This window comes from Neolamprologus brichardi, chromosome 5, assembly GCF_056152115.1.
Source record: "Neolamprologus brichardi isolate AB-2024 chromosome 5, ASM5615211v1, whole genome shotgun sequence".
NCBI classification, from domain to species: Eukaryota; Metazoa; Chordata; class Actinopteri; order Cichliformes; family Cichlidae; genus Neolamprologus; species Neolamprologus brichardi.
Genome location: NC_142108.1, coordinates 8379397 through 8403947, shown reverse-complemented (window position 1 = coordinate 8403947; position 24551 = coordinate 8379397). Strand labels below are relative to the sequence as shown.

The 24551-nt window shown below is 41.9% G+C and overlaps 1 protein-coding gene across 8 annotated transcripts in view; it reads right to left on the bottom strand.

Annotated features, from left to right (window-relative positions):
- The window catches only part of magi1b (membrane associated guanylate kinase, WW and PDZ domain containing 1b), a 138415-nt gene that overhangs the window by 21142 nt on the left and 92722 nt on the right, over positions 1-24551 (bottom strand). For 7 of the 8 annotated variants that reach the window (XM_087840599.1, XM_087840605.1, XM_087840601.1 and 4 more), the window contains exons 10-13: positions 23996-24115; positions 21438-21623; positions 20649-21308; positions 10176-10207 (exon numbers count right to left, since the gene is read on the bottom strand). In XM_087840599.1, coding sequence (XP_087696725.1) covers positions 10176-10207; positions 20649-21308; positions 21438-21623; positions 23996-24115 — 998 coding nt within the window. Of the gene's footprint in view, positions 1-1129; positions 1175-1655; positions 1701-1937; positions 1983-2397; positions 2443-2841; positions 2887-3092; positions 3138-3458; positions 3504-3842; positions 3888-5041; positions 5087-6399; positions 6445-6650; positions 6696-7016; positions 7062-7466; positions 7512-8539; positions 8585-9015; positions 9061-10175; positions 10208-20648; positions 21309-21437; positions 21624-23995; positions 24116-24551 lie in introns of all 8 variants that reach the window. The other variant, XM_087840606.1, reaches the window with a different exon arrangement.

Below are 24551 nucleotides of genomic sequence, written 5' to 3'. Positions count from 1 at the left end.
CATTACTTTGGACGGCGAGGACAAAAATATACCAGGAAAGGGTGGAGGCAAGTGGCTCGTCTGTTCTCAAATATCAAAGTGTTTGGCCTTCAAAGTGCAGTCATGTCTTCACACTCATTACTCGCTGAATCACTCTCCTACACCTCTGCAATTCATGTTTATATTCATCATCCTTGTTAGACATAAAATAAGCTTGATGCTTTAGCAAATATTAAGTCGGGGCTGTGGCTCCAGCTGGAATGCTTACTCTGCTGGTGCTGCAAAGAACCTCGCTGGGTTTTGTGGTGTACTTTAAAAAAAAGAAAAATCAATAGAGTCATATACTTAATCAGAAATGCGGGTCGTGTTGATGCTAAAGTCAGACCTGAGGACTGATGCTCAAAAAAAACAAACAAACAAAAAAAAAAAACCCCAGGCCAACCAATCTGTATTTTGTTCTTGTTGTTTGATGCACAGAAAGTCCAAATGCGATCCCCCTCTTAAATGAAAACAAATCTCCTATACTTGATGAATCTATTAGATTTTGACCTTCTGCAGTCATTGCGTGGTTCCTCGGTGGCCTGCGAGTAGTTTAATACATGAGTTTGTGCTGCTCCAATAACTTATTAAAGAGACAGAAGATGGGAAGCGAGAGGCATTGGTAGGTGGGGCAATGAAAGCAAATCCTCGCTGCTTCCCAAGACTCAGCTCAGTCCTGCTTAACGTGACGCATCACTGGTTTAGCACACATACAACTTCTTAACATAACATGCATTTAAAAAGCATACCCATCACCTCGATTATCTGCTATAGAAATCCCATTATAATCATATACCCAGCATTAATATCATCACACATCCCAACTATTTTCTTCCCTAGCTAACTGAAATCACATAGGGTGGTCTCTATATGTAGAAGCCAGTGGAAAATCATCCTGCAAAACTATTCTATATTATACTATACTATTACTGTACTACTGTACTTTCACTCAGACACAGCTAATAGTGACTTGATGTTTTGGCACTGGCAACTTTTCCATCACCTCTGTTACGCTTTCAAGAACACCATCACCATTACCTAATTGGCACCACCATACATGACATCAATCTCCCACCAAAATTCTGTACTGTATCTAAATTATATCACATACCCTTCTAGAGTAATCGTTGTATGGAGGAGCCATCGCAAAATCATCCTGGAAAAAAAAATAATGATAAAAAAAAATGAAAATTGCAAAAAGCTCCTGAAATATGTGCAGAAAGTGGTTTAGGCATTGTCTCAACAAGACATCAGATGGATAGCAGCTTCTTGGGTCGACAATCTGTTTATATTATACTCTACCCCGATATAAGGGCAAATTCTGGCTTTTAAAACAGCACACTTATAACTTGAATGATGGTCCCTATCTTATTAAGCCTTAAGGACAAGGCATCTAAAACAAATTGAACATTTTAGCTCTGTCCTGCTATGGCACCAATAGTTTTTCTGCAGCACCCAATCAGCCTCAGATATCCAAACATGTTAAAAACATTATGATTTTTCACATTTATCAGTGGGAAGTTGTTCATCAGCTCTATTATCTGCTGTAAGAATTCAATCACTGTTATCAACCCATCACCGTTATCCAAACCGGTCATTCCCAAAACCTTCACCTTCTCTAAACAAAGATCACATACCCTCCTTCCATAAGCTCTGTACCGAGGATCCATCTCAAAATCATCCTGCAAAACAAAATTGGCAATCACAGATTGAGTCTACAAAGTGCTTTAATAATCAAAGTTCTAAACTTCGAGCATTTTAGCCTCATACACTAAACGCAATATTAAACATTATGTAATGCTAAAATGATCATTGGCACCTTTTTCATTGTGTCATTTATCAGCCTAGGCTTATCAAACCAACACCAATATCACAACTTATTTCTAAAGCCTTCACCCCATCTGAACAATATCACATACCCTCCTACTGTTATCTGTGTATGAAGATTCCACATCAAAATCATCCTGCAAAACAAAACAAAGTTTAGCTCCTTGACTCTTTATTGAAACCTCTTGATCTTGTAATATGTGCAGAATTTGGTTTAGCATTTGAAGGGCATCATAAAACGCAATGTTAAATATTATGCTAAATATTATGTAAGGTGGGACGCTAAAATCTACATATGTCATTCAGTATTAGTAGTGCTGTCACAGATATACACTATATCTGTCCATATGTACTACTAAATTAAGAGCAATAACTATATTGCAGGGCCTCACATAAATAACATCTTGCATTAAAATATTCTATTGAAACTTCATGCATTAAACCCATGATCTTTGGCACCATGCCCATTCCCTCTATTGTTTTTATGAGCACCATCTACGTACACGAGGTTATTCGCAAAAAGTTTCAATGTATCTAAATGACATCACGTACCCTTTTTCTGTTATCTCTGTATGGAGGAGCCATCGCAAAATTATCCTGAAAAATATATATTTTTAAATGAATACAAATGAATACCAAAGAAGCTCCTGAAATACATGCAGAATGTGGTTTGGCAATAACTTGCTGAAATAAGCTATCTGGGTAGTAGCATTGGTTGCTTCCAAAAAAAAAAAAAAATGCATTATTGTGTACAATACAATCATGAACACTTATTTTTAAATTGTGTGCTTGTAGTGAGATAAATGTTCCTCTCTGTTATTGAACCTAAAGGATGCAATATCCCCCCAAAAATTCAAAGATTAGCTGTGTCATGCTAAGCTGCCAACATCATCACAAAACCAAAGAGTAAATACAGTAAAAACATTATGCATTAACACAGTTATCATTGGGAGCTTAATCCTAAAATCTTCACGTCATGTAAACAGCATCACATACCCTCCTAATGTTCTCTCTATATCGAGGACCTGGCTCAAAATCATCCTGCAAAACAATATTAGCAAACACATTTTCAGTTACATACAGTCTGCAAAATCCCTCTATTAATAAAGGCATTACATCATGGAGCATTTACACTGCTCTCCCAGGCACCTTATCCATCACCTCTCTTATGAGCTAAGAATTATAGAACCACCACCAATCACGGCTCATTCCTAAAACCGTCACCCCATCTAAACAATAACACATACCCTCCTAGTGCTATCTGCGTATGAAGATGCCACCTCAAAATCATCCTGCAAAAGAAATTGGCAAACATGTCCAGTCTGATAATGCCTGAATGACACTTCTAAACTGCAACAAGGCCAGTGTAGCACCCGAGCTCCATGCTATGGCTCCATGCTCATGTAATATGTACATTTATGTAGCACAGCATTAACAGTCATAAGTAGTTTGTTGAGTCACACATAATATCTTTCTGTGTGAGACAATTTAAGCCTGAATGCATTAAAATATGATCACTTTGTATTAACATTATAAGAATACCATCTCTATCATTTGCCCAGCACCAGTATGATTACACCTCACTCTCAAAAACTTTAAATGACATCACGTACCCTTCTTCTATAATCTCTGTTTGGAGGAGCCATTGCAAAATTATCCTGGAAAATAATAATAATATAAAAAATTAATACAAAAAAAGCTCCTGAAATACGTGCAGAATGTGGTTTGGCAATAACTTGCTGAAATAAGCAAGACTGTCATTATGTGCTTGTAGTGAGATAAATGTTCCTCTCTGTTATTGAGCCTGAAGGATGCAATATCTCCCCAAAATTCAAAGATTAGCTGTGTCATGCTAAGCTGGCATCAGGCCTGACTATCGCACACAGACAACATCACACAAGTAACCAGTAAATAAAGTAAGAACATAATGCATTAACACATTTATCATTGGCAGCTTAGTCCAAAAATCTTCACGCCATGTAAACAGCATCACATACCCTCCTAATGTTCTCTCTATATCGAGGATCCGGCTCAAAATCATCCTGCGAAGCAAAATTAGCAAACACATGTTTAGAATATAGGACCCTTTTATATTATCAAGAGGAGGGTTCTATTTTAGTTTAGCAACTAGCCTTTTTGCAATGTATTCATGATTGTGTAACATAGGCAGATTGTAGTTTGCTAACATCTTGCTAAAATAAGCAAGGTCTTCCATTAAAAAGCATCATCTCAATGATGGCATGCATTGCCACAACTGAGAAGCTAGCATTTGAACTCTAAATGGCTCCTTCCTTTTTAACATGATGGTATCGGCCTCAAACAGGAATGTTAAAGTTTAACTCTGTCAGCAGCAGGAATGACTCATGCTCACTGTCTTTATGCACTGTAACATAAGGAGCCATAATTTCTTTGAGGTGTGACACATAAATAGCCTCATACACTAAAGGCAATGTTAACCTCCTAAGACCCGAAGTCTTTCATGGCATGCATTTAAATTTTTTCTTTGCTATTCGGGGATAATTGGGACCTGATGAATGTAAAAACAAAGAATTACCAGATTTTTTTTTTTTACCTAATTTTTATTTCTGAGAAAAATTAGATCCACATATGAGGACATTGGTTTTAAATTTCAATAGAACAGTGGCAGTATAATGTCCTTGTAAGTGCATATCAGGCCCTTGTAGAGGTAAAATTAAGTATTTTGGTCTAGACCAGCGGTCCTCAACCCCCGGGCCTCGGACCGGTACCGGGCCGCGAGAGTTGAGGCTTAGGTGTGAAATGTATAGTTTTCAGGGTTTTTATCGGTTTTCAGCATTATTTTGTTATCGTTTACTCGGTTTTCCTGGGTCTTTTCACGTGTGTTATGAATAAATTTTCTTTTTTTCGGTACCGGTACTAGTTTTATTTTGTTGTATTTATCCGCAAAACCTTAAAGGCCGGTCCATGAAAATATTGTCGGGCATAAACCGGTCCGTGGTGCAAAAAAGGTTGGGGACCGCTGGTCTAGACATCCCAAAATGTGATGTCCACATATGTGGACGCCAGGTCCTAGGAGATTAAACATTATGTAATGCTAAAATGATCATTGGCACCTTTTTCCATTGTGTCTTTTGTCAGCTCAGGATTATGAAACCACCATCAATATCCCAATAACTCATTGCTAAAACCTTCACCCCATCTGAAGAATATCACATACCCTCCTACTGTTATCTGTGTATGAAGATTCCACATCGAAATCATTCTGCAAAACAAAAATTGGCAAAGACATGGTCTGTTAGACACAGTCTACAGGGTCCTTCTAATAATATCAGAAAGAAAGATCTGCACTGGAACCAGCCCAGTTTAGCACTTGGCATTTTTGATATAGAGTCATGCTTGTGTCCTTTGTTATTTCAGCATTGTCTTGCTGAAATAATTTAAGACTTTCTTAAACCCGCCTTGAATATTATCTGTGAGAAGAATCCATATCAAAACCATCCTGCAAAAACAAATTGGCAGCCATGTTTTGTCAGACAAAGTTCAAGCAGGCAAAGTTTAGCTCCTGGACTCTTTATTTAAGGCCTCTTGATCTTGTAATATGTGCAGAATTTGGTTTAGCATTTAATGGGCATCATCATGATGGTGGGATATGTTCCTCTAAAACCTAGATATGTTATTCAGCATTGGTGGGGCCGTCACAGATATACACTTATACATTGCAATACCATCATGAATGATAACTTGAACTGTATGCCGATAACAAGATGGAAGGTTTCCGTTTCATTTAGCCTGAAGTTACAGCAACCAAAGGGAGTCTTAGTGCTGTTCTGAAAAATCAGCAGCAGGCCTAAATTGGGTTCACTGTCCTTATGTACTACTAAATTAACAGCAATAACTAGAATGCAGGGCCTCACATAAACAGCATCTTGCATTAAAATATTCTATTGAAACCTCATCCATTAAACCCATGATCTTTGACACCATGCCCATCCCCTCTATTATCTTTATAAGAGGACCACACCGTACCATCTACGCACACGAGGTCATTCCCGAAAAGTTTCAATTTGTCTAAATGACATCACGTACCCTTATTCTGTTATCTCTGTATGGAGGAGCCATCGCAAAATTATCCTGAAAAATAAGAATGTGCAGAATGTGGTTTGACATCGTCTTGCTGAAATAAGCAAGTCCCTCCTTTAAAAGGAATGATGTGGATTGCTCTAAAACTTATACATATTATATTGTAATCCAATGCTGTCACAGAAACAGCTTTTTAAAACGATTTGTTTTTAATGAGATTGATAGTTCCTCTCTTAATTAACCTTGAAAAACATTCAAACTTCAAAGTTTACCATTGTCCTACTAAGCTAACAGCCAGCTTGACTTTGGTTAACCGCCTTTGTGTACTACAGAATTAACAGTCATATTTACTTTTTCTGACAACCAGACAGTTAGTAAAACCAGTATGGATGAACATGATTATCACTGGCAGCTTATTCATTGCTTTCATCTGTTATAAGAACACCATAACCATTGTCATTCATACTTCCACCACCTCTGAATAATATCACATACCCTCCGAGTGTTATCTCTGTATGGAGGACCCGGCTCAAAATCATCCTGCAAAACAATATTAGCAAACACATTTTCACTTACATACAGTCTGCAGAATCCCTCTATTAATAAAGGCATTACATCATGGAGCATTTACACTGCTCTCCCAGGCACCTTATCCATCACCTCTCTTATGAGCTAAGAATTATAGAACCACCACCAATCACGGCTCATTCCTAAAACCGTCACCCCATCTAAACAATAACACATACCCTCCTAGTGCTATCTGCGTATGAAGATGCCACCTCAAAATCATCCTGCAAAAGAAATTGGCAAACATGTCCAGTCTAATAATGCCTGAATGACACTTCTAAACTGCAACAAGGCAATTGTAGCACCCGAGCTCCATGCTATGGCTCCATGCTCATGTAATATGTACATTTATGTAGCACAGCATTAACAGTCATAAGTAGTTTGTTGAGTCACACATAATATCTTTCTGTGTGAGACAATTTAAGCCTGAATGAATTAAAATATGATCACTTTGTATTAACATTATAAGAATACCATCTCTATCATCTGCCCAGCACCAGCATGATTACACCTCACTCTCAAAAACTTTAAATGACATCACGTACCCTTCTTCTATAATCTCTGTTTGGAGGAGCCATTGCAAAATTATCCTGAAAAACATTTTTTTAAAACATGAATACAAAAAAGCTCCAAAATACATGCACAATGTGGTTTGGCAATAACTTGCTGAAATAAGCAAGGCTGTCTTTTAAAGCACATTATCTGGGTTTGGCATTGGTCGCTTCACAAGAAAATCATAATTTTTGTGTACAATACAATCATGAACACTGACTGTTACATTATGTGCTTGTAGTGAGATAAATGTTCCTCTCTGTTATTGAACCTAAAGGATGCAATATCCCCCCCAAAATTCAAAGATTAGCTGTGTCATGCCAAGCTGCCAACATCATCACACAACCAAAGAGTAAATACAGTAAAAACATTATGCATTAACACAGTTATCATTGGGAGCTTAATCCTTAAAATCTTCACGGCATGTAAACAGCATCACATACCCTCCTAATGTTCTCTCTATATCGAGGATCCGGCTCAAATTCATCCTGCGAAGCAAAATTGGCAAACACACATTATCCTGGTCAGTTTAGCTCCTGGTCTCTGATGACAGAGCCATGGTTATGTAACATTTACAGAGTGTAGCGTGCTATCAACTTGCTTTAATAACAAGAGGCTTTCTTTAAAAGTCATGATCGGGATGGTTGCTCCAAAACTTGCATATATAATGTATCATTGAATCTGCTCTCACAGATGTGTGGATCAACCATACTGCATGTAATAGCACCATCATGAGTGCTGGCTTTTCAACAGCGCACTGATAATGAGATCAATGGTTCATTTCATATTCAGCAAGAAGGACCCAGCATTCAGAAGGTCCAAAGCATGTTGTGTCACACCTAAGCAGCCTCGTAGAGCTGAAATGTATCATGCAATAACACCAGCACTACTGACAGTTTATCCATAACCTTTACTATTTGCTAAGGACACCAGAACCATCATAAACCCACCACAGCCTAAACCCGTTCTAAACATGATCACATACCCTACTAGTGTATTTTCTGTAAGGCTGATCCAGCTCAAAATCATCCAGCAAAACACCCCCCCCCCCCCCAAAAAAAACAAAAAAAACAAAAACATGCTCAGTTTACAGACTCCTTCTCACAATGCTGCAAGCAGGTCAGCACCTGGACTCTTTAAAAAGAGAGTCCTGCTCATATAATATGTGAGGAATGCTGTGCATTATTTTGCTGAAATAAGCAAGGGCTTTCTAAAAAAAAAAAAAAAAAAAAAAAAGGGGGGGGGGGGGGGCATCATCAAGATTGTCTCATGTGTTGCTCTGAAATTCTGAAATATGTTTTTGTTCTTCAGCATTACTGGTGCTTTGAAAGACGTGGGGATTACTCCTGCACTAATGCACTCCATAATGATTGTAAGCTTTTGAACTGTGTGCTGATAACAAGATGGATGGTTTCTCTCTTATTTAGCCCGAAGGTACAGCACCCAAAAGGAATTTTAAGTTTTACCAGTTTAGCTCAGTCAAACCTTCTCCCCATCTTAAAAAAACATCACATACCCTCCTAGTGTTAACTCCGTATGGAGGATCCAGCTCAAAATCATCCTGCAAAATGAAATTGGCAAACACATTTTGTTAGACACTCTCTACAGGGTCTTTCTGGTAATACCTGAAATAAAGACTTTTGAACTGTACGCTGATAAAACGATGGATGGTTCCCATCTCATCTAGCCTGAAGGTACGGCACCCAAAAGGAATTTTAAAGTTTAGCTCTGTACTGCTCTGTCACCTGCAGACTCGTGTCTTTATGCACTGCATTATGTAGTGACATAAGAGTCATGATTTGATTTGTCACACATAAATAGCCTCGTACGCCTAAACACAATGTTAATGTTAAACATTACGTAATGCTATAATTATCACTGGCAGCTTATCCGCCATCTCTTTTATCAGCTAAGGATTATCAAACCAACACCAATAATATCATAACACCTCATTTCTAAAAACCTTCCCACCAACTAAACAATATCACATACCCTCCTACTGTTATCTGTGTATGAAGATTCCACCTCAGAATCATCCTGCAAAACAAAATTGGCAAATACATGGTCTGTCAGACACAGTCTACAGGGTCCTTTGAATAGTGCCACCAAGTAAAATTACTGAAAACATTCTGGTAGCTCACTGCCCAGACTGTCCTGTATTTATAAAACAAAGTTTTGGTTATTCATAGATTTTTCTAAAAGTTGGTTATAGATATATATTTAAAAAAGAAAGAAATTAGTAGTAGATAGAAAAGCTCCTCTTTTTTTTTTTTACTAACATTTAACGGTTTATGTCTTACGTAACTGCTTTGGTGTAGTGAGAATGGCAATGGTGAAAGTCTTTAAGCTGTAAAACTTATGAAAATACAATTAAAAGTTTCATTCACATTTTCCCTTCCAGTGGGCTAGATTGGAGTCTTTGCTAGGCCATTTCTGCCCCCCTCGCCTTATGTTTAACATCGCTTCTCTATAAAACTGTATAATATCCTGCACCTTTAGTGGTGCCTACACAGTGGGGGGGCTTACCCATGCTGTGCGCACTAATACACTCCAATACCATCATGAGTGACGCTTGAACTGTACCACTTATGCACAGCTATGAGAATACCATTAACTACCCAGCGCTAATACTACAGCACCATCATTTCAAAAGCACCACTGCATATCCTCCTAGTGTAATCTCTGTGTGGAGAGTCAAAATCATCCTGCAAAACAATATTGGCAAACATGTCCTCAGTTGCAAAGTCTACAGGGGTCTCTCTTTTAATAAAGACATTACAGGATGGAGCAGTCTCTCAGCTGTGATCATACATCAATGCTCACACTGCAAACTTAGCACTCAGTGCGATGCGATCATCGGCGTGTTAGCAACCCAGCTCACGCGGTGCATCAAAGCTCCTCGTCCCATCCCCCGTCAGAAGGGGGGGGCTAATGTGAAGCTACAGGAATCCACCCCCACACGGTACAGTATCCCATGTCCACAAACCGACCCACAACATGAGCACAAGTTGCAGTTAGAGTTAGTGATGAGGTGGGAAAGGGAGAGATGATGATATTGAGACATCCCTCAGAAAGACGCACGCATGTGGTTAGAGGACTGAGGTGGACAGAGGTGGATGGATGTAAAAATTAAGATTAAAACAACTACTTACCAGTTTAGGGCTCTTCTTTGCAGGTGCCACTCCTGTGAAGCCAGACAGAGAAACGGAAGGGGAAAAAAAGAGAAAGAGAAAAATGTTACCAAAGGAGTTAGAACATTTATTTCACATTAAAATAAAGGGGAAATTAAAAAAAACATGGGTGGGGAAAAAAAGATTAACGCAGACTCCCCAACATTGTCACAACAGAGCAAATCTAGCTCTCGTCTCATTCTCTTTCCTTTCCTCTCTTTCCCTGCTTGATTTCATTCGCTCGCCCATCCGTGGCTTACGTTTTGGAGGAGGGGGGTGTGGGGGAGGTGGGGAGCAGGCAGCGCGATCTATCTGCATCGCTGCCGCGGCCAGCGTTTTGGCTTGACTGGTGCGGCAGAAGAGCGCGGCCAGCGCCGGGGGGGATAAGCCAGCGCTCTCGAGACCCTGGCTACCCAACGGAGGCGCGCACAAGTGAGCGTGTGTTTGAGGGAGGACGAGTGAGAGTTAAGGGGAAAGACAGGATCCTGGAAAGCACCTAAAGCCGGCGAATAAAAAGAAGATTGTCAAAGAGGAGAAAAGCAAGCTTTGCTCTGGAGTTCCTGGCCGTAGCATTACCCATGGAGAAGGAGTCCAAGATATTGAACATTAAATTATAGGCAACCGTCAGTTCCCCTCTTACTGAGACCATCTTCCTGTGTCCGCTGAGCACCACGCTCCGCTGTCAAAGGCTCCAACATCTATAGGCAGTTGGCGCGTCCTCCCAGTCTTTCCCTTCCCTGCTGCCTTTTCCTTTTTTTCCTGTCCCTGTTCCTTTCTCTCTCTCTCCCTCTCTCTCTCTCTTACTTCACTGCACACTGTCCTCCCTCCCTCCCTTTTCTTCCCTCAGCATCATCACCCTCCCTCCCTCCCTCTTCTTCTTCTGTACGCTCCATCCCAGCCTCCCCTCCCACCCCCACATGCTGGTAAACATCTATGCAGCTACACATGCACTCTCACAGGCAGGCGTCCGACACAAATCAAGGTGTGCTTAAAGTATGACAGCCACGCTGCTTCTGCCCAAGTGAGCAGTGACCAGAAAATATCGTTTGCAGCAAGATCGTTGACAAAGCGCGCACACAGACGGAAAAGACTGACAGATTACTGAAATACCAACACAGCTCGGCTCCGACCAGGTAAACGCGCTCCTTAGACACATCGCTCCCTCCCTCGGCTCCGCGTGAAAAAAGCGGCAGCACGGATATGAGAACGCGTGGAGGAGTGCGCGAAAGAAAGAAAATACAAGAAGTGTGGTTTTATTTCCATCTACAACGTTACAGTTCAGCAGCGAGTGGAGTGCTGGCCAAACACACGCTCCTCTGACATACAAAAGATGTGTTAAAGCACGCACAAGAGTAGGCTGTGCTTCATCTGCGAAAATGGGCCACTACTGTGTGTCAATCCTTTAGGGAAGCTGAGAGGATAACATCTTACATACACACACGCACACACACGCGCTCGTCTTCTTTATCTCTCAGACATCTGGGTTCATTCACAACTGACAGCTCCAGCTGTGTTGCGTCTGCAGTTCTTCCTTCTTTCCCCGCTACTCCCCTTTTCAAATCGATAGGAATCATTCATTCAGAAGTGCGAAACAATCTGATAAAAAAAAAAAAAAAAAGGATGCATACTAGACATAATCCCACTGAATCCCAAGGTTTTCTCTTTGGACCGAGGAGGCTGTCAGTCAAGGACTCAGGACAGTGTTTTACTATCCTTCATCTGTCCACTGCAATTGATCTGCCGCTGCTCCCTCTCAGTGCCTCTTAGCGGCTCTGCAGCCACACAAAATTCAGAATTTCATAATGTGCAGCACATGTTTTTTGCTTGCTTTTTTGGATTAACAGCTTTAAAAATTGAAAGACGAACTGAATATGTTTGTTATTTAAACAATAACAACATGAGAGGCGTTCTTTTTTGTGCTTGCAAGCTGCATAGCGATATTTCTAGTCTTTTAGTGATGCTGTACTCTAATTAGTTGCAAGATACTCTACTAGATGTTTTGACAAGCGTGCCACAACTTCCTCAGTCTTTTGTTGCCTTCGTCTCAAAACTCACTTAAACATCAAATTCCAGTTTAATAGAATGAAATCTGCAAGTGCATGAATTCCATTTAGAGTTTATGCTTTTGTTTCATATTCCAACTTTTTGGAGAAACTACATCGGATAGGAAAAACTGAGATAAATCAATTATTGAAATAAATGTCGGTTTCAATCATAAAGCAAATAAAAACAGGGAAAACACAACTGTGCAAAGGTTAGCTTTACATCTGTGGGCGTCTCTCAGATCAAAAGGGATTGTGGATGTTTGGGCCAACCTCCGGTCCTAATTACACACACGAGGAGAGAAAGAGCATTTTTAGACAGGTGGGCAATTTGGCCTGGCCGGCAGACTGACAGCCTGAGTGAGAGAGCTCAGCTAAATCCTCAGCGCCTCCAGCTCTCAAATAATGGACCAGAACCACTGTGGGCGCTTTTTCATTTCATTTTACTCTGCTTACCAAATCTTAAACACGAGTGGCACGAGACTCTTTTGTAAGAGCCAATAATCCAACTACTAGGATTTTTCTTTTTTATGATTGAAGATATCAACAGAGCGGCGTGAATTTCAAAGACAGGAAAGTAATGAACTCTACTGCATCTTTGAGGACTGTGACAGATTAATTTAAGTGGCTTGAAGTAATACTTTTGTTTGACTGCCAGAGGAAATAAAACACATGAAGTTGAGGGAAGATGACTTGGTTTTCTTTTCATATGAACACCCTGAGTTTACCATGGCAAAGAATTTTAGGCGAAAACTAGCACAGTTTAAAGTAAGAACTGTTACCAACAGAATCAATACATACAAATCGAAGCACTGACACACCAAGTCAAAATCTGTGTGCGAAAAATTCAGCAAAACAAGCTGCCAAAGGTGGGTACAGTCTGACAAAAAGCAGTACACCTTGTACACTACCCTGCAACAGATAGGAACTGTTGCACCAACCTGGCAACCCAGCAGTTACTAAACGGAAACCATTACTAAGCAGATTATGTTGTCTGTCCACGGTGCGTGTCTGTGTGTATGTGCTACTAGGTCTCGGCGAGGAGTGATGGCTTCCAACAGGCAGGTCCATCTGTCACCGTGGCGACAGTGCCTGGTGACCGTGGGGAACTGACAGATGGTCTCTAAGCAACGCTTGTTGTGGTGAGCTGCTTTCTGCTGTACAGTGAAGGAGTGAAAAGCTCATATCAGCCGTGTCCATCGGCATCCTGAGTGTGACAGTCATGCTATGTGCAGCGTTACTGAGGATCCTTCTATGTGTGCAAGTGCCAGTGTGGCTAAATAGCAAAGATGACCAGGTTGAACAGGTTAAAAAAAGAAAAAGAAAACACAGTGGAAGGTAACAGGTTTCCTTATGGGGAAAGAAACTGTCCTTTTTTCCCTCTTTAAATTAAAAATGGTGAACTGGGGAGTGTTTCTCTTCTAGAACTTTAAATCTGGGGTGAAATCCCCTCCTCCCCCAAATGCACACATCCGCCCAGGGGAGACGCCAGCGCAAATTATCTGCGGAGCATTGTCATGGAAACAAAAAGATGGTGCAATGTTGGAGATTTACGACTCGCCCAGTGGCTACAGAGGTGTGAAGACATGGGAGATTGGTAGGGGCTCAGGGAGCGAGAAAGGCTCACTTCGTCCCCGCCGCGCAACAAGCAATGATTCACCAACTCGAGCCCCTAGCGAGCCAAAAAAAACGAGCAGAGGTGAATCGTGGGCACCCGGTGGGCAGGCTGCTCCCGCGATCATTGCTTTTCTGAACTGCAATGCTGTTCGTTATGGTGCCACTGGAACGTTCAGTCAGCAGAATTTTTAATGCGAAGTGGGCAAAAATACAACACTTCCTGCCCATACAGTGAATTGATTTCCTGCTTTAGTCTGTGCAGGGAGCCATCATCAGCGTTTATCTCTTTCTAATGGCTGTGTAGAAGACTGGAGACACTAAACGAGTCTTATGAATGTGCGTGCCGGTAACTCTGAGTTTGTTTATGTAGGTTATGCAGTTTCACATAATTGTGTTCCCGTCTATCAGTGTGCGCCCTTAAAGAAAACAGATCCGTGGAGTGCTTTTTGACAGGAGGCACTTACAAGCCATCAGTGCACTTGCCCACCATTACGCCAATAAGAGCCATCTACTGTGACAAGGACCCACTTGGTGTTTTTACCTTCATACCTTCCTTAATCCTAAGGTTACCCTCCTTACGTTCCTTGCATGCTGATGGACAACACATAGGGAAACTTGTATTTAAACTGTGAGTGTCTTTAAGGGTACATGAAGTCACCTGCATGCTGCGTAGAGATAAATAAGGGGATTTTGCCCTCTTGCTATAACACCAAGGCATCGATTACAGTCTTTTGTGGACCCGGACATGCTGGAGTCACTCCTGTGACTTCTCTGACGTCCGTTACCCGGTTGGCAGGCACGCGGATGTTTTCACTGACCCTTGTGCTCGCTTTCAGATGAGGAAATTTACATCACTCGGTCCCAAGTGAACTCTAGTGGACTTGTGAATGCTGTTTCTAGGATGATTTGTAAGTGAATGCTAATAGAGTTTTCCAAGGAGCCATGCAGTTAATCTAAAGTCTTGGACACGTCTTTGGGCCCCTCATTTATTCAAAGGAAATAAAAGAAAGTAACTTTACAGGCAGCGGGGGGTTCATCAAATACTTTGACACATGAAATAATTTAAACCTCTTGGCTGTTTCACTCCTGTAACCCGTTGCTTGCTACGGAGAGAAAGGGTCCATATCTCACTTTGAGAGCAGAGACGCAAGAGGCCTGATTGCCAAGCAGGGACTGTTGTGTCACTGATGATTGATGAGTCATGAAGCAGAGGGAAAGAGAGGAAAAGACAGAGAGCAGAGCATCATGGGGGTTTCTACACTGCTCTTTCATCATCTCTCTGATCTTCTGACATCGTTCCTGCCACCATTTTTTTTCCCCCTTCTCCCCTCATCCACTGCGGCTCCAGTTAATTAAAGGAAAAGCCTAAAGCCTTGCCCCTACGGTAAGGGACTCCATGGGCTCTGTTATGCTTTACGGGTTTTTTGCTGGTTTGTTTTTAGGCCTTTTGTCCCCTTAGAGGAAATGGTCGCAGCAAATCAATACAAAGTTGTTTTCACTGATTAGATTTATCCTATAATTAAACCTTTCCACAGTGATTTAAGTGGTGTCTTTCAGCATGACAATGTCCTCATCCATAGAGCTCGAGGAGGTTACTGAATAGTTTGCAGACTATGATGTAAATGCTGGTAATCACATGATATACCTTTTACAGTCACCTGATCTCAATTCAATTAAATACCATTGAGTGACTTAACACGTGTTGCACAGCACTGTCCACCACCATCAAAACACCAAATGAGGGAATTGATTGATACACTGTATAAGTGGTTATTTAATGCTTTAAAAATAAGTAATTCAATAACCTATTTTGTTCTGGACATAAACTGCTGTGGATGCTGGGAGGAGGCGGCACTGAGACAAGAGCACGCAGAGCAGAAGGGAGAGAATTTTCTCCTCTAATGGTAATTTAATTGGAATACCAGAGGAAAGCGCCATCAGAACTTATCAACAGCCAAGGCATGTTGTTTTTAAATTTGTTGGAAGAAATTTTTTAATTTGTTGAAGCTTCCGAATCAAGAACGTCACAAAAGCCACTGTATCCAAACCTTTATTATTAACCTTATGATATTTTTGTCCTCCTTCTTATTTCTAGGACATCAAGAGCTTTAATAATCCCTCTCAAAGAAAAAAACTACCAAGAAATACATGAAACTGTCAGCTTAACAACATTCAAATGACCATTTTCATGATTTCATTGTAATTAGTATAACAGATTTCCACATTTCCAAAACTGTCCCTTGTATCTGGGCTTCTCCACTGTTCATACAGTCACTTTAGCATTCGCCTTGACCACAGTGGTGTTGAGAACTCCCTTTTTATGAGCCAGTTTAAAGTATTGTTTTCCAAAGTCGTTCCTCTATTAACACCTCCGGTTTTTCCACCATTCTTCCGCCTCCCCCTGGCCTGTGCTGCCAAGCTGCTTCCTGAGCGAAATGTGGGTAAAACCTACGCTTACATTATGTTGTCAGATTACAAGTAACAAGCTGTGTCTGTGCTGTTAGTCGATTACTCACACCCTCATCGGGCCTGCTTGTTTGCAACCCTATGCTCATTTGCGCTGCCATTAGTAAACTACATTAGGTTATTATTGAGCTGAAGTGGCTGCGCCTGTGTTTATAAATTTACACTCTGTTAATAGATTACCCGGAGGACTTTCCACTCCCATTGCTTCCATTTGCCCTGCTTAGTGAATCAGGCCCTTAATGTAAGTTGATTTTTCCATTAATTTGTCATCCAGAGGTACGTATCCTTCCCCCTTCATGTACATTGGTATGACCAGTTTGCTGCTAGCCCAGCGCGCATTACCGTGCATTCCTGCCTGGATTTTCAAACAGGTAAAAAAATGAAAGAAAATAATGCAACTCTGCATCCATGCTGAGACAAATAGACGTAATTTTTTTTTCCCTGAGCTGACTAATGACACGAGCTGCCGGAGCTGCTAGGAAGCTATGTTTCAGAAAAACTGCACCGAAACTAGTTTTCACTGACAAACAGCTATACAACAGGTGTATGCACTCCTATGGACAAAAGAGAGTGGGGTAATGGAAATTAGCATCTATGCAACGGCAAGACATCAGGGGCCAAAATGAATTATGCTGGTGCATCAGTGAGGGCAGGAGAAGACAGGCAGGGGAAAATGAGCCCATTACAGGAGTGTAATTAGACAAATGAAAGCACAATGGATTACAAAACCTGACTGAGGTAATAAATCATTCCTGCGCGCTTATAGGAAGTACATGACAGAGTGTCAAGTGTCTAAAACCCACTATTTAACCTACGAAGCACTGTTAAAGTGTCTCCACGCTGACCCGTTGCATGGCTCTTCCTCCAAATCTTTTAAATGAGGGAGAGAGGCAAGTGAGAGGAGGGGCATACTGTTGCACGCAGCGGCTTTAACGAGTTTGCTTCTTCGCGCGCTAGTCCTCAGGGATTGGCTCCCATCTTTACGTGGGCGAGCAGGTGTGAATCTCCATCCTGGCAGTGGGGGAACAGAAACGGAAAAGGAGGGATGGAGGGGCGGAGGAGAGGTGGATTTCCACCAATTAAGGCTGAACCAGAGTCTTTCTGCCTTTAATCTATAATTGGATGCATGACTGTTCATGTTCATGAGACTGGCTGAGTGAATGCCTGTAAGCAAGCAGCGTTTGGTTGGAAGGAGAGAGACACAGAGAGAGAGAGGGAAGCAAAGAAAAGACGTATGTGTATTATAAGCAAAGCTGACATCAGGACCCCAATTAGAGGCCGGTGTGCTTTGCTGCTACTGGTGGAGTGATCCTGATTGAGACAGCAGTGAAGAGAGTGTGAGCAGGACAGTAATTAAGGCACCATGACTAGAGCCTTAGATGATGTGCTCCCCAGAGTGTAAATGTAAAAAAGAAAAAAAGAAAGAAAAAAGAAAGAAATACACATGACAAGCGAATGATGAACAGCAGCACAAACACAAACACACACACACAAAATGTGCAGCCTAAACATGCTTAAAGACTCTAAAGGATGGGAAACGTGTGGGAGGAAGGGATACACAGTGGGACACAGTGTATATCAATAAGCTTTGATGGAGAAAAAGGGACCCAGGTATTCGCTCATTCTCTTAAACTGATTTAGTCAGCCATAATATCTAAACAAAGTCTACTCATCTATCCTGCCACAAAAAGGCCATAGGAAAAAATTATTTGTCCAGTGAGAACACATTGGAGATGTGATCAAAAATGGTGCTAAAGCAAACATTCAGCGAATCAGTTAGCGGAGAATTAATTAGGGAAAAATGAATTGTCAACGATTTTGTTAACTTCAAAGTGTCATTGCTTAAGTTATTTATCAAGACAATAAACATTAATAATCTGGGTCTTCCAGTATTGCAAAGGTCAGAATTTGATCAGAATTTGATTAAAAGCAAGTTACACCTCCCATCACGATACTAGATTGGCGCTACATCATGCTCACATACCAGTATCCCCTAAAAGAGCTGGAATTTAGTTTTTGGGTTTCATGTGGTTTATTCTTGACTAGCTAGCACCCAGGAGAGAACCACTGCTGTGCACCGGGTATTTTTAGTTGTCTTTGTGAGTTTATTCTGCAGGCTGCTGTCTGTTTAAATGAAAACTCATTATATATTGATTTCAGATTCACGGCCAGAATTCCAGGAAACTTAAACTTACATTTTTTTTCCTTCTTTTTTTTTTTTGATGACTTTTATTCTTGGATAGACTTCATAGCTTCACAGCTCTCAGAATTCAATTGTTGGAAAGACATGAGATTTCTCAGTACTAATGTCAACATGACTGGAGTATTGTCATTTCTGATGTCTTGCTTTTAGGAACAGAAACATGAAAATCAACATAAAATGCAGTCCAAAGTCACAAAGACTGATTTCATTTAAAAAAAAAAAAAAGTTTAGACGAAGAAGGTGAAGAACATGCACTAATCTAATTTGTACCTCTGCTGTCCTATTTCTACATTAAAAGTTAGATATCTGATGTTGGAGCCATCAAGTCAGCGGATCACTTTCTAATAATAATCTGAAGGAAATGTGTTAGTTTCCTGCTTTTGTATCCACCCCTTTGTACAAACTCTAGTGCAATAAAAGCCACCATAAAGAGCAATCAGTAATGTTGGTTCGCTTAAAATGCTCCTCATACTTTATCCATACCATCCTTGGGTTTCCTCCAGTATCATTCTACTGTCATAGTCTGTCTGTGTCGATCGCAGCCAGCCAATGCATTTACAGAAGCCCAATTAAACTGACGTCTGTTTCCTTGACAGCCCATTAAGCTCCTGCCTGAGATGAGATGAGGCCGAATCGCTTTACGCACTTGTGTACACAAGCGTGATGAGGAAATACTACTCATTACCAAAAGCCAGAGAGGAGGGTAGAGAAGCCGTTTGGTCTGTGCAGTTTTTGGAAGGTTTAGCCATTTGTTGAGAAGTCAGACAAACAGACTGTGGCAGAAAAAGATTGAGATACAACTTCAGAAAGAGAAAAAGAAAAAAGATTCCATGCGAGATTACAGTGCGAGCTGCCTGCCATTCATCTGACCAATTTCCCTTGGCAGTTCTGAGCACTTAACCTTATGACGGAGATAAACTGCATGCGTGTACACAAGACACACACAAAACCTTTTAGTAACTAGAATTAATAAGCCCTAAAGCAAGCAAAAGGAGAGTCTGGCAGAGAAAATGGTCCAATTACTTGTATCACACAGGGCGTTTAGAGCGGCGGAGGTCTGCGCGTCTGAGGGGGGATTGGAGGGAAAATACCGAAATTCAATCATTTCAGTTTTATCCTATTCACAGTTGCTTTGTTTTCATTTAGTGCCCCTGTGCTACCGTGATTTTCAATCAGAAGCCATGACAAAGGCTGAGTGGCGCACGGCGAATTACAGGCATTTACACGCGGCTGCACCATTTTCACAGCGCTAACGTTAACCGGCTAGCACCGGATCTTTTTTACGTTAAGGGCAAAATGTCGCGGGCTTATATCGAGGCGGAGAGCCAGGTGGGTGGATAAAAGGCATGCCGGCACAATTGGTGGCATCTTCAAAGTGATGAGCTTGAACGTGGGACTACACTAAAACCCCAAAATACACTAGACATTCTCTCTCCCAGCAAACACAGCAAACAGAAACAGAGCAGACTGCAAATGAACATGAGCAGAGACATTCTCGCCCCTTTTCTTTTTGAAAAGGGGCGAGAATATTCATACTCTGACCTCAAAACACCAACTAAACCTGAATTTCTCTCCTCTGTTTATCGCTCTTTCCATACTTCTCCCATCTAACCTTTTAGTCTTCTTTCTCCACTTCCGCCTGCCTTCCATTTCAGGAAAGCAGCTATAACTGGCTTGTCAGAGCCGATAACTGTAAACACCTCGGTCTCTCTTCACACTACACTACACCACATCCTCAAATGTTATTTCAACTTCCTCTGCGGCTCCTTCCTTACCGTAATTATCCTTCTATCTTTCCTCCTTTGCAATCCCTTGTATGCTTCCACCCTCTATTTGCATGAATAAATAAATGTGTGTCAATAAAAGAGCTCTGTGAGCGGGAACAGCCCGTAAGGCAGAAGCCTATTTTTTTTTTTTGTCAACAGCATCAAGCAGATGCATGCAAAAGGTTTGTTTTGTTTTGCGCTGCTTCAACATATGGGCACATAACTCAGAAACTGCTGCATTTCTACTTGACACCTGCTCCCAACACGTTCATCATCTCCATCTGCTGTCACAATTTACTAGACGAGTGACAAATTTACCGACACGGCGAGTGAACGCAAGGAGAAGTTAGCCTTCACTCACCTCTTTGCACCAGCATGGTGACCTCACTGCCTTTGGGACACTTGCTGAGCAGGTCAACCACCTGGTTGTGGGACATGCTCTGCACATTTCTCTTGTTCACCTCCACGATGATGTCGCCCTCCCTCAGGCCGCGGCAGCGTGGGTAGTCCACGATCTGTTTCACTCTTTGCCCCCCACCCCCGGGACTGTCAGCAATGGTGAATCCGAAGCCCTTGTCTCCTTTCTCCATGTGTACGGTGATGAGCTCTGGCTGCGTTGCGATGGATGAGGCCAGGGTGACTACATCACTAGGGTAGCCATGCTGGGAAGAGGTATCAGAAGCCACCTCTGTGGAGGGGCTGTGGGGTCGGGGGAGGCCGTTGACGGGGACCCCGCTGTTGGTTGGACCATTGTTGTTGTTCTGACTGCCGTGGCTGGACGGCGAATCGTAGCTGTTAGAGGTCTCCTGGCCGTTAACGATGATGGGCTCCTTGTTGTCAAGGATAGCCACTGAGGTAACCAGGCTGGTGTTTGGGTCGTCGGGGTCAAAAGGCAACGGGTAGCCACGGCACAGCTCCAAGTTGACCATGGAACCAATTGGAATCGATTGGAAGATCTTCACAACTTGAGCATGGGTGTAGCCGAGCACACAGGTGTCGTTGACGCTCACAATCACATCACCTTAAAGGGGTGAGAAAGCATGAAGTCCATTTATTTTTGTCAAGTAGAAAATCCATCCATCCATCAGTATCCAATTCAGGGTCACCTGATGCAGCTACCCTTTGTTAATAATAAATACAGGATACTTACCAGTCTCCATCTTGCCATCAAGGGCGGCAGGGCCATCTAGGACTAGGCTCTTTATCTGCAGGAACTCATCTGGCTCATCCCCTCCCACAACAGTAAAACCAAACCCCCTACGACTCTTCTTCAGTTTGGTATTTATGAATGTCCCCTTCAGCTCAGATCGGTTCCTGGTAAAGAAAGGCTTCCCTCCTAAAAACACAGACACAGATAGCTCAGCTTTCACCACACTGGATGCCACAACAGATACTCAAGAACTGGGTTTAGCAGTAGTTGAATTCAGTTTGCAAAGCCCTGGGGCTACTAAACCTCCTCAGGTAAAGAATTATTGCTACAGTGAAGAGCCTTTGCTCGCTTGTGTCAAACCATCTCTGCGCAACCATCGCAGCAGGTATCATTAAATGCACAACAAATCTTCTGATTGGTGTTTGTCTTGAACAGGCAAGGACAACTGTCACTGCTTGACGATTGCTCACATGGTGCAAACAGGTCAAAACAGACCTATTACAATAAAATGATTAATTAGGTTCAAGGGAATGAACAGAATCATAAGCATCAAGTAAAACTGACGGCTTAACTGATCCCATTTGGCAACTACATTAAAGGTTCATATAGAAAAGACTGAGTATGGTTGAATGACTTTCTTCAGCACATGCAACTCAGTGAAACATTGAGTAAGACCGGAAATAAGAAGCCCGAGTATAGACATGCAAAGCCTTTAAATCTGAACTCATCTACTGTCATCGCCACTGGAATCAGTCCATATTATCTTTTTGATAATAACGATCATTTATTACTTATAATTTTAATTTACAACGTGATGATGTGATGGGACAAAAACAGTTTAGACAGGAACTTATTTCAAAATAGTATGACACTTCAGCTCTTTGTATGTCTAATATGCAGGCTGCTGTTTGCTTTCACTGGCGGTTTGGCATTTGAAGACACAACAGGCGCACCAGATATCTGTAGCCTGAATAGCAATGACATTGCTTCAGATGAAGGTCACATGACAGTCGTGTTCGCATAAGCGATGTCTCCGGCTTGTTTCAATCAGCTGCTGAAATCTCATCTGAGAAGACATCTGTATCACTCCACACTGGTTGTGAGGGTTTAACTGAGACACATCTAAATGAAAAAAATTTGACAGTGATCTTGTGAAAGAACAACTGCTCAAACGACATCTAAACTCGACTCTCTTTTTCTTGACTTTGCTATCTAAATATACGGCATTAAGGATAAAATGTATCCTTTCTATCAGGAATGAAAAACAAACATATGAATACACAGGCACAGGCTGAGCTCCGCTTCTCTATTAAAGGACACGATGCATGCCAAACGCACAATACTTCGGATACACAAATGATTGAGAAGATGTTGGCAGAAAAGAAAATAAGAAGAGAGAGGATGATGAAGACTAAAGGAACGTCTGTGTGGTGACCTGCAGCACCACATTAGGTTATGGCAGCGCTACAGCTTACGCATTCAATGAAAAATGCATTACCCTTGGAGTCGGTCTGTGCCCTTGTGTTTTATTGTCTACGTGCATGTGTGTTTTCATGCTCAGTGCCTTTTGAATTGGATTTTTTTCCCCTAGACTAGGGAAAATGTAACTAAACTGTGTGCTGATATGGGTGGCTTTATCCACCAGGGATCTAGAGATGTAAGAACAGACCAGGAAGCGGGAGGAACATAAAAAGCAAGTGTGTTAGATTAAAAGATTTCAAAAGTGATGTCTTTCTATGGAGTAATATGGAGTGCCGGCACAGTCGAGCTAGCAGGAGTTTGAGACTGGGGGTGTGGGGGGAGGGGTAAGACAAAAAGATGGACAGCACCAAGCACCTAAACCAAAGCAGAAAGCTGGGTGGGACCAGACAAAAGGCAGCGAGACGGCAAATGTGCGCTATAAAATAAAGAGATCGATGAGGGAGAAGGAAAAGGCTGCCGACAAAGCAGCGAGAGAGAGTAAGAGGGAGAGACAGGGTGAGGCAGTTAATTCTCTGCCATGGCTGTGCTAATTAGACAAGCTGCTAGTGGGAGGCCGGTATAAAAGGAACTGGCAACCAGGAGAAGGAAACCCACTGTAACGGCGAGACTCTCTATTTGTGTGTGTGTGTCACTAAATGATGGGTGAAATCAGGCCATTATGTGGAACAACACAGCAGAGGTTTCCTGAGAATCAACACGTTGCCACGATAAACACAGGCAGAGGGACATTTATGGAAGGGCACTCGGCAGAGCGTGTCTTCGTAAAAGTATGCAGACTGGACGAAATTTTGTTCAGTGCACGTGTCACGCGAGTTCAATTTGACTTATAAAAAATGCACGATGTGATTTATACAGAGAGAAGCTTTATGGTGTCAGTTCAGTTCTGGTCCTCCATCACGACAACTCAAACAGGGCCCGAGGCGCTGGCACAGGAAAACAAACTAAGCTGTAAAAGATGAATTTTGTTTAACTTATAATAAGTCGCTCTGGGTAACGCCGCCTGGAAACAAAAAAGTTATGCATAATCCTCATTTCGCTTGGTTGCGGGCTTTAGCTCTCTGAGGATGACAACTTACGTTTTTGTCCCATCGCGTTGGGCACTGCGGGCCCTGTCTGAGGGTCCCTGTAGGTCTCCTGGTGGTTGGCAGCATAGCTAGCCAACGGAGCCCCTGCCATCGTCGAGTCTTCGATCCATTCTGCAACAGCGAGAGGCACATATTCTCGAGATGGAGTCTAGACAGGTGCAAAGTTGTCCTACCTGAACGAAACTGAGGCTAAGACAACACGTCCTGCTGTGCTGTGTGCTTGCAACAAAGCAAACGCAGCTCCGATGAAGCCGACAGAACTACTGTGCAGCGTGTTAATTACAGCGGATGAAAGATTGATGTGAAGCCTTCTACCCACTACAGATTCATGTTTCACTACTGAGCTCAGTATGAACACAAGCATTAATATGGTTTCGCATCTCTCTTCTCAATAAAACTGGTGGTGTGGGAAACCAGAACAACTGATTCCCTTTCTCTTGACTGCCTACCACCTTTGATTAATCACCTTGCTAGACTGCAGTTTGTCATAATATTCATAACAGATAGATGAAGTAAACACGTGTTTTTTTTTTTCATTTTTATCTTT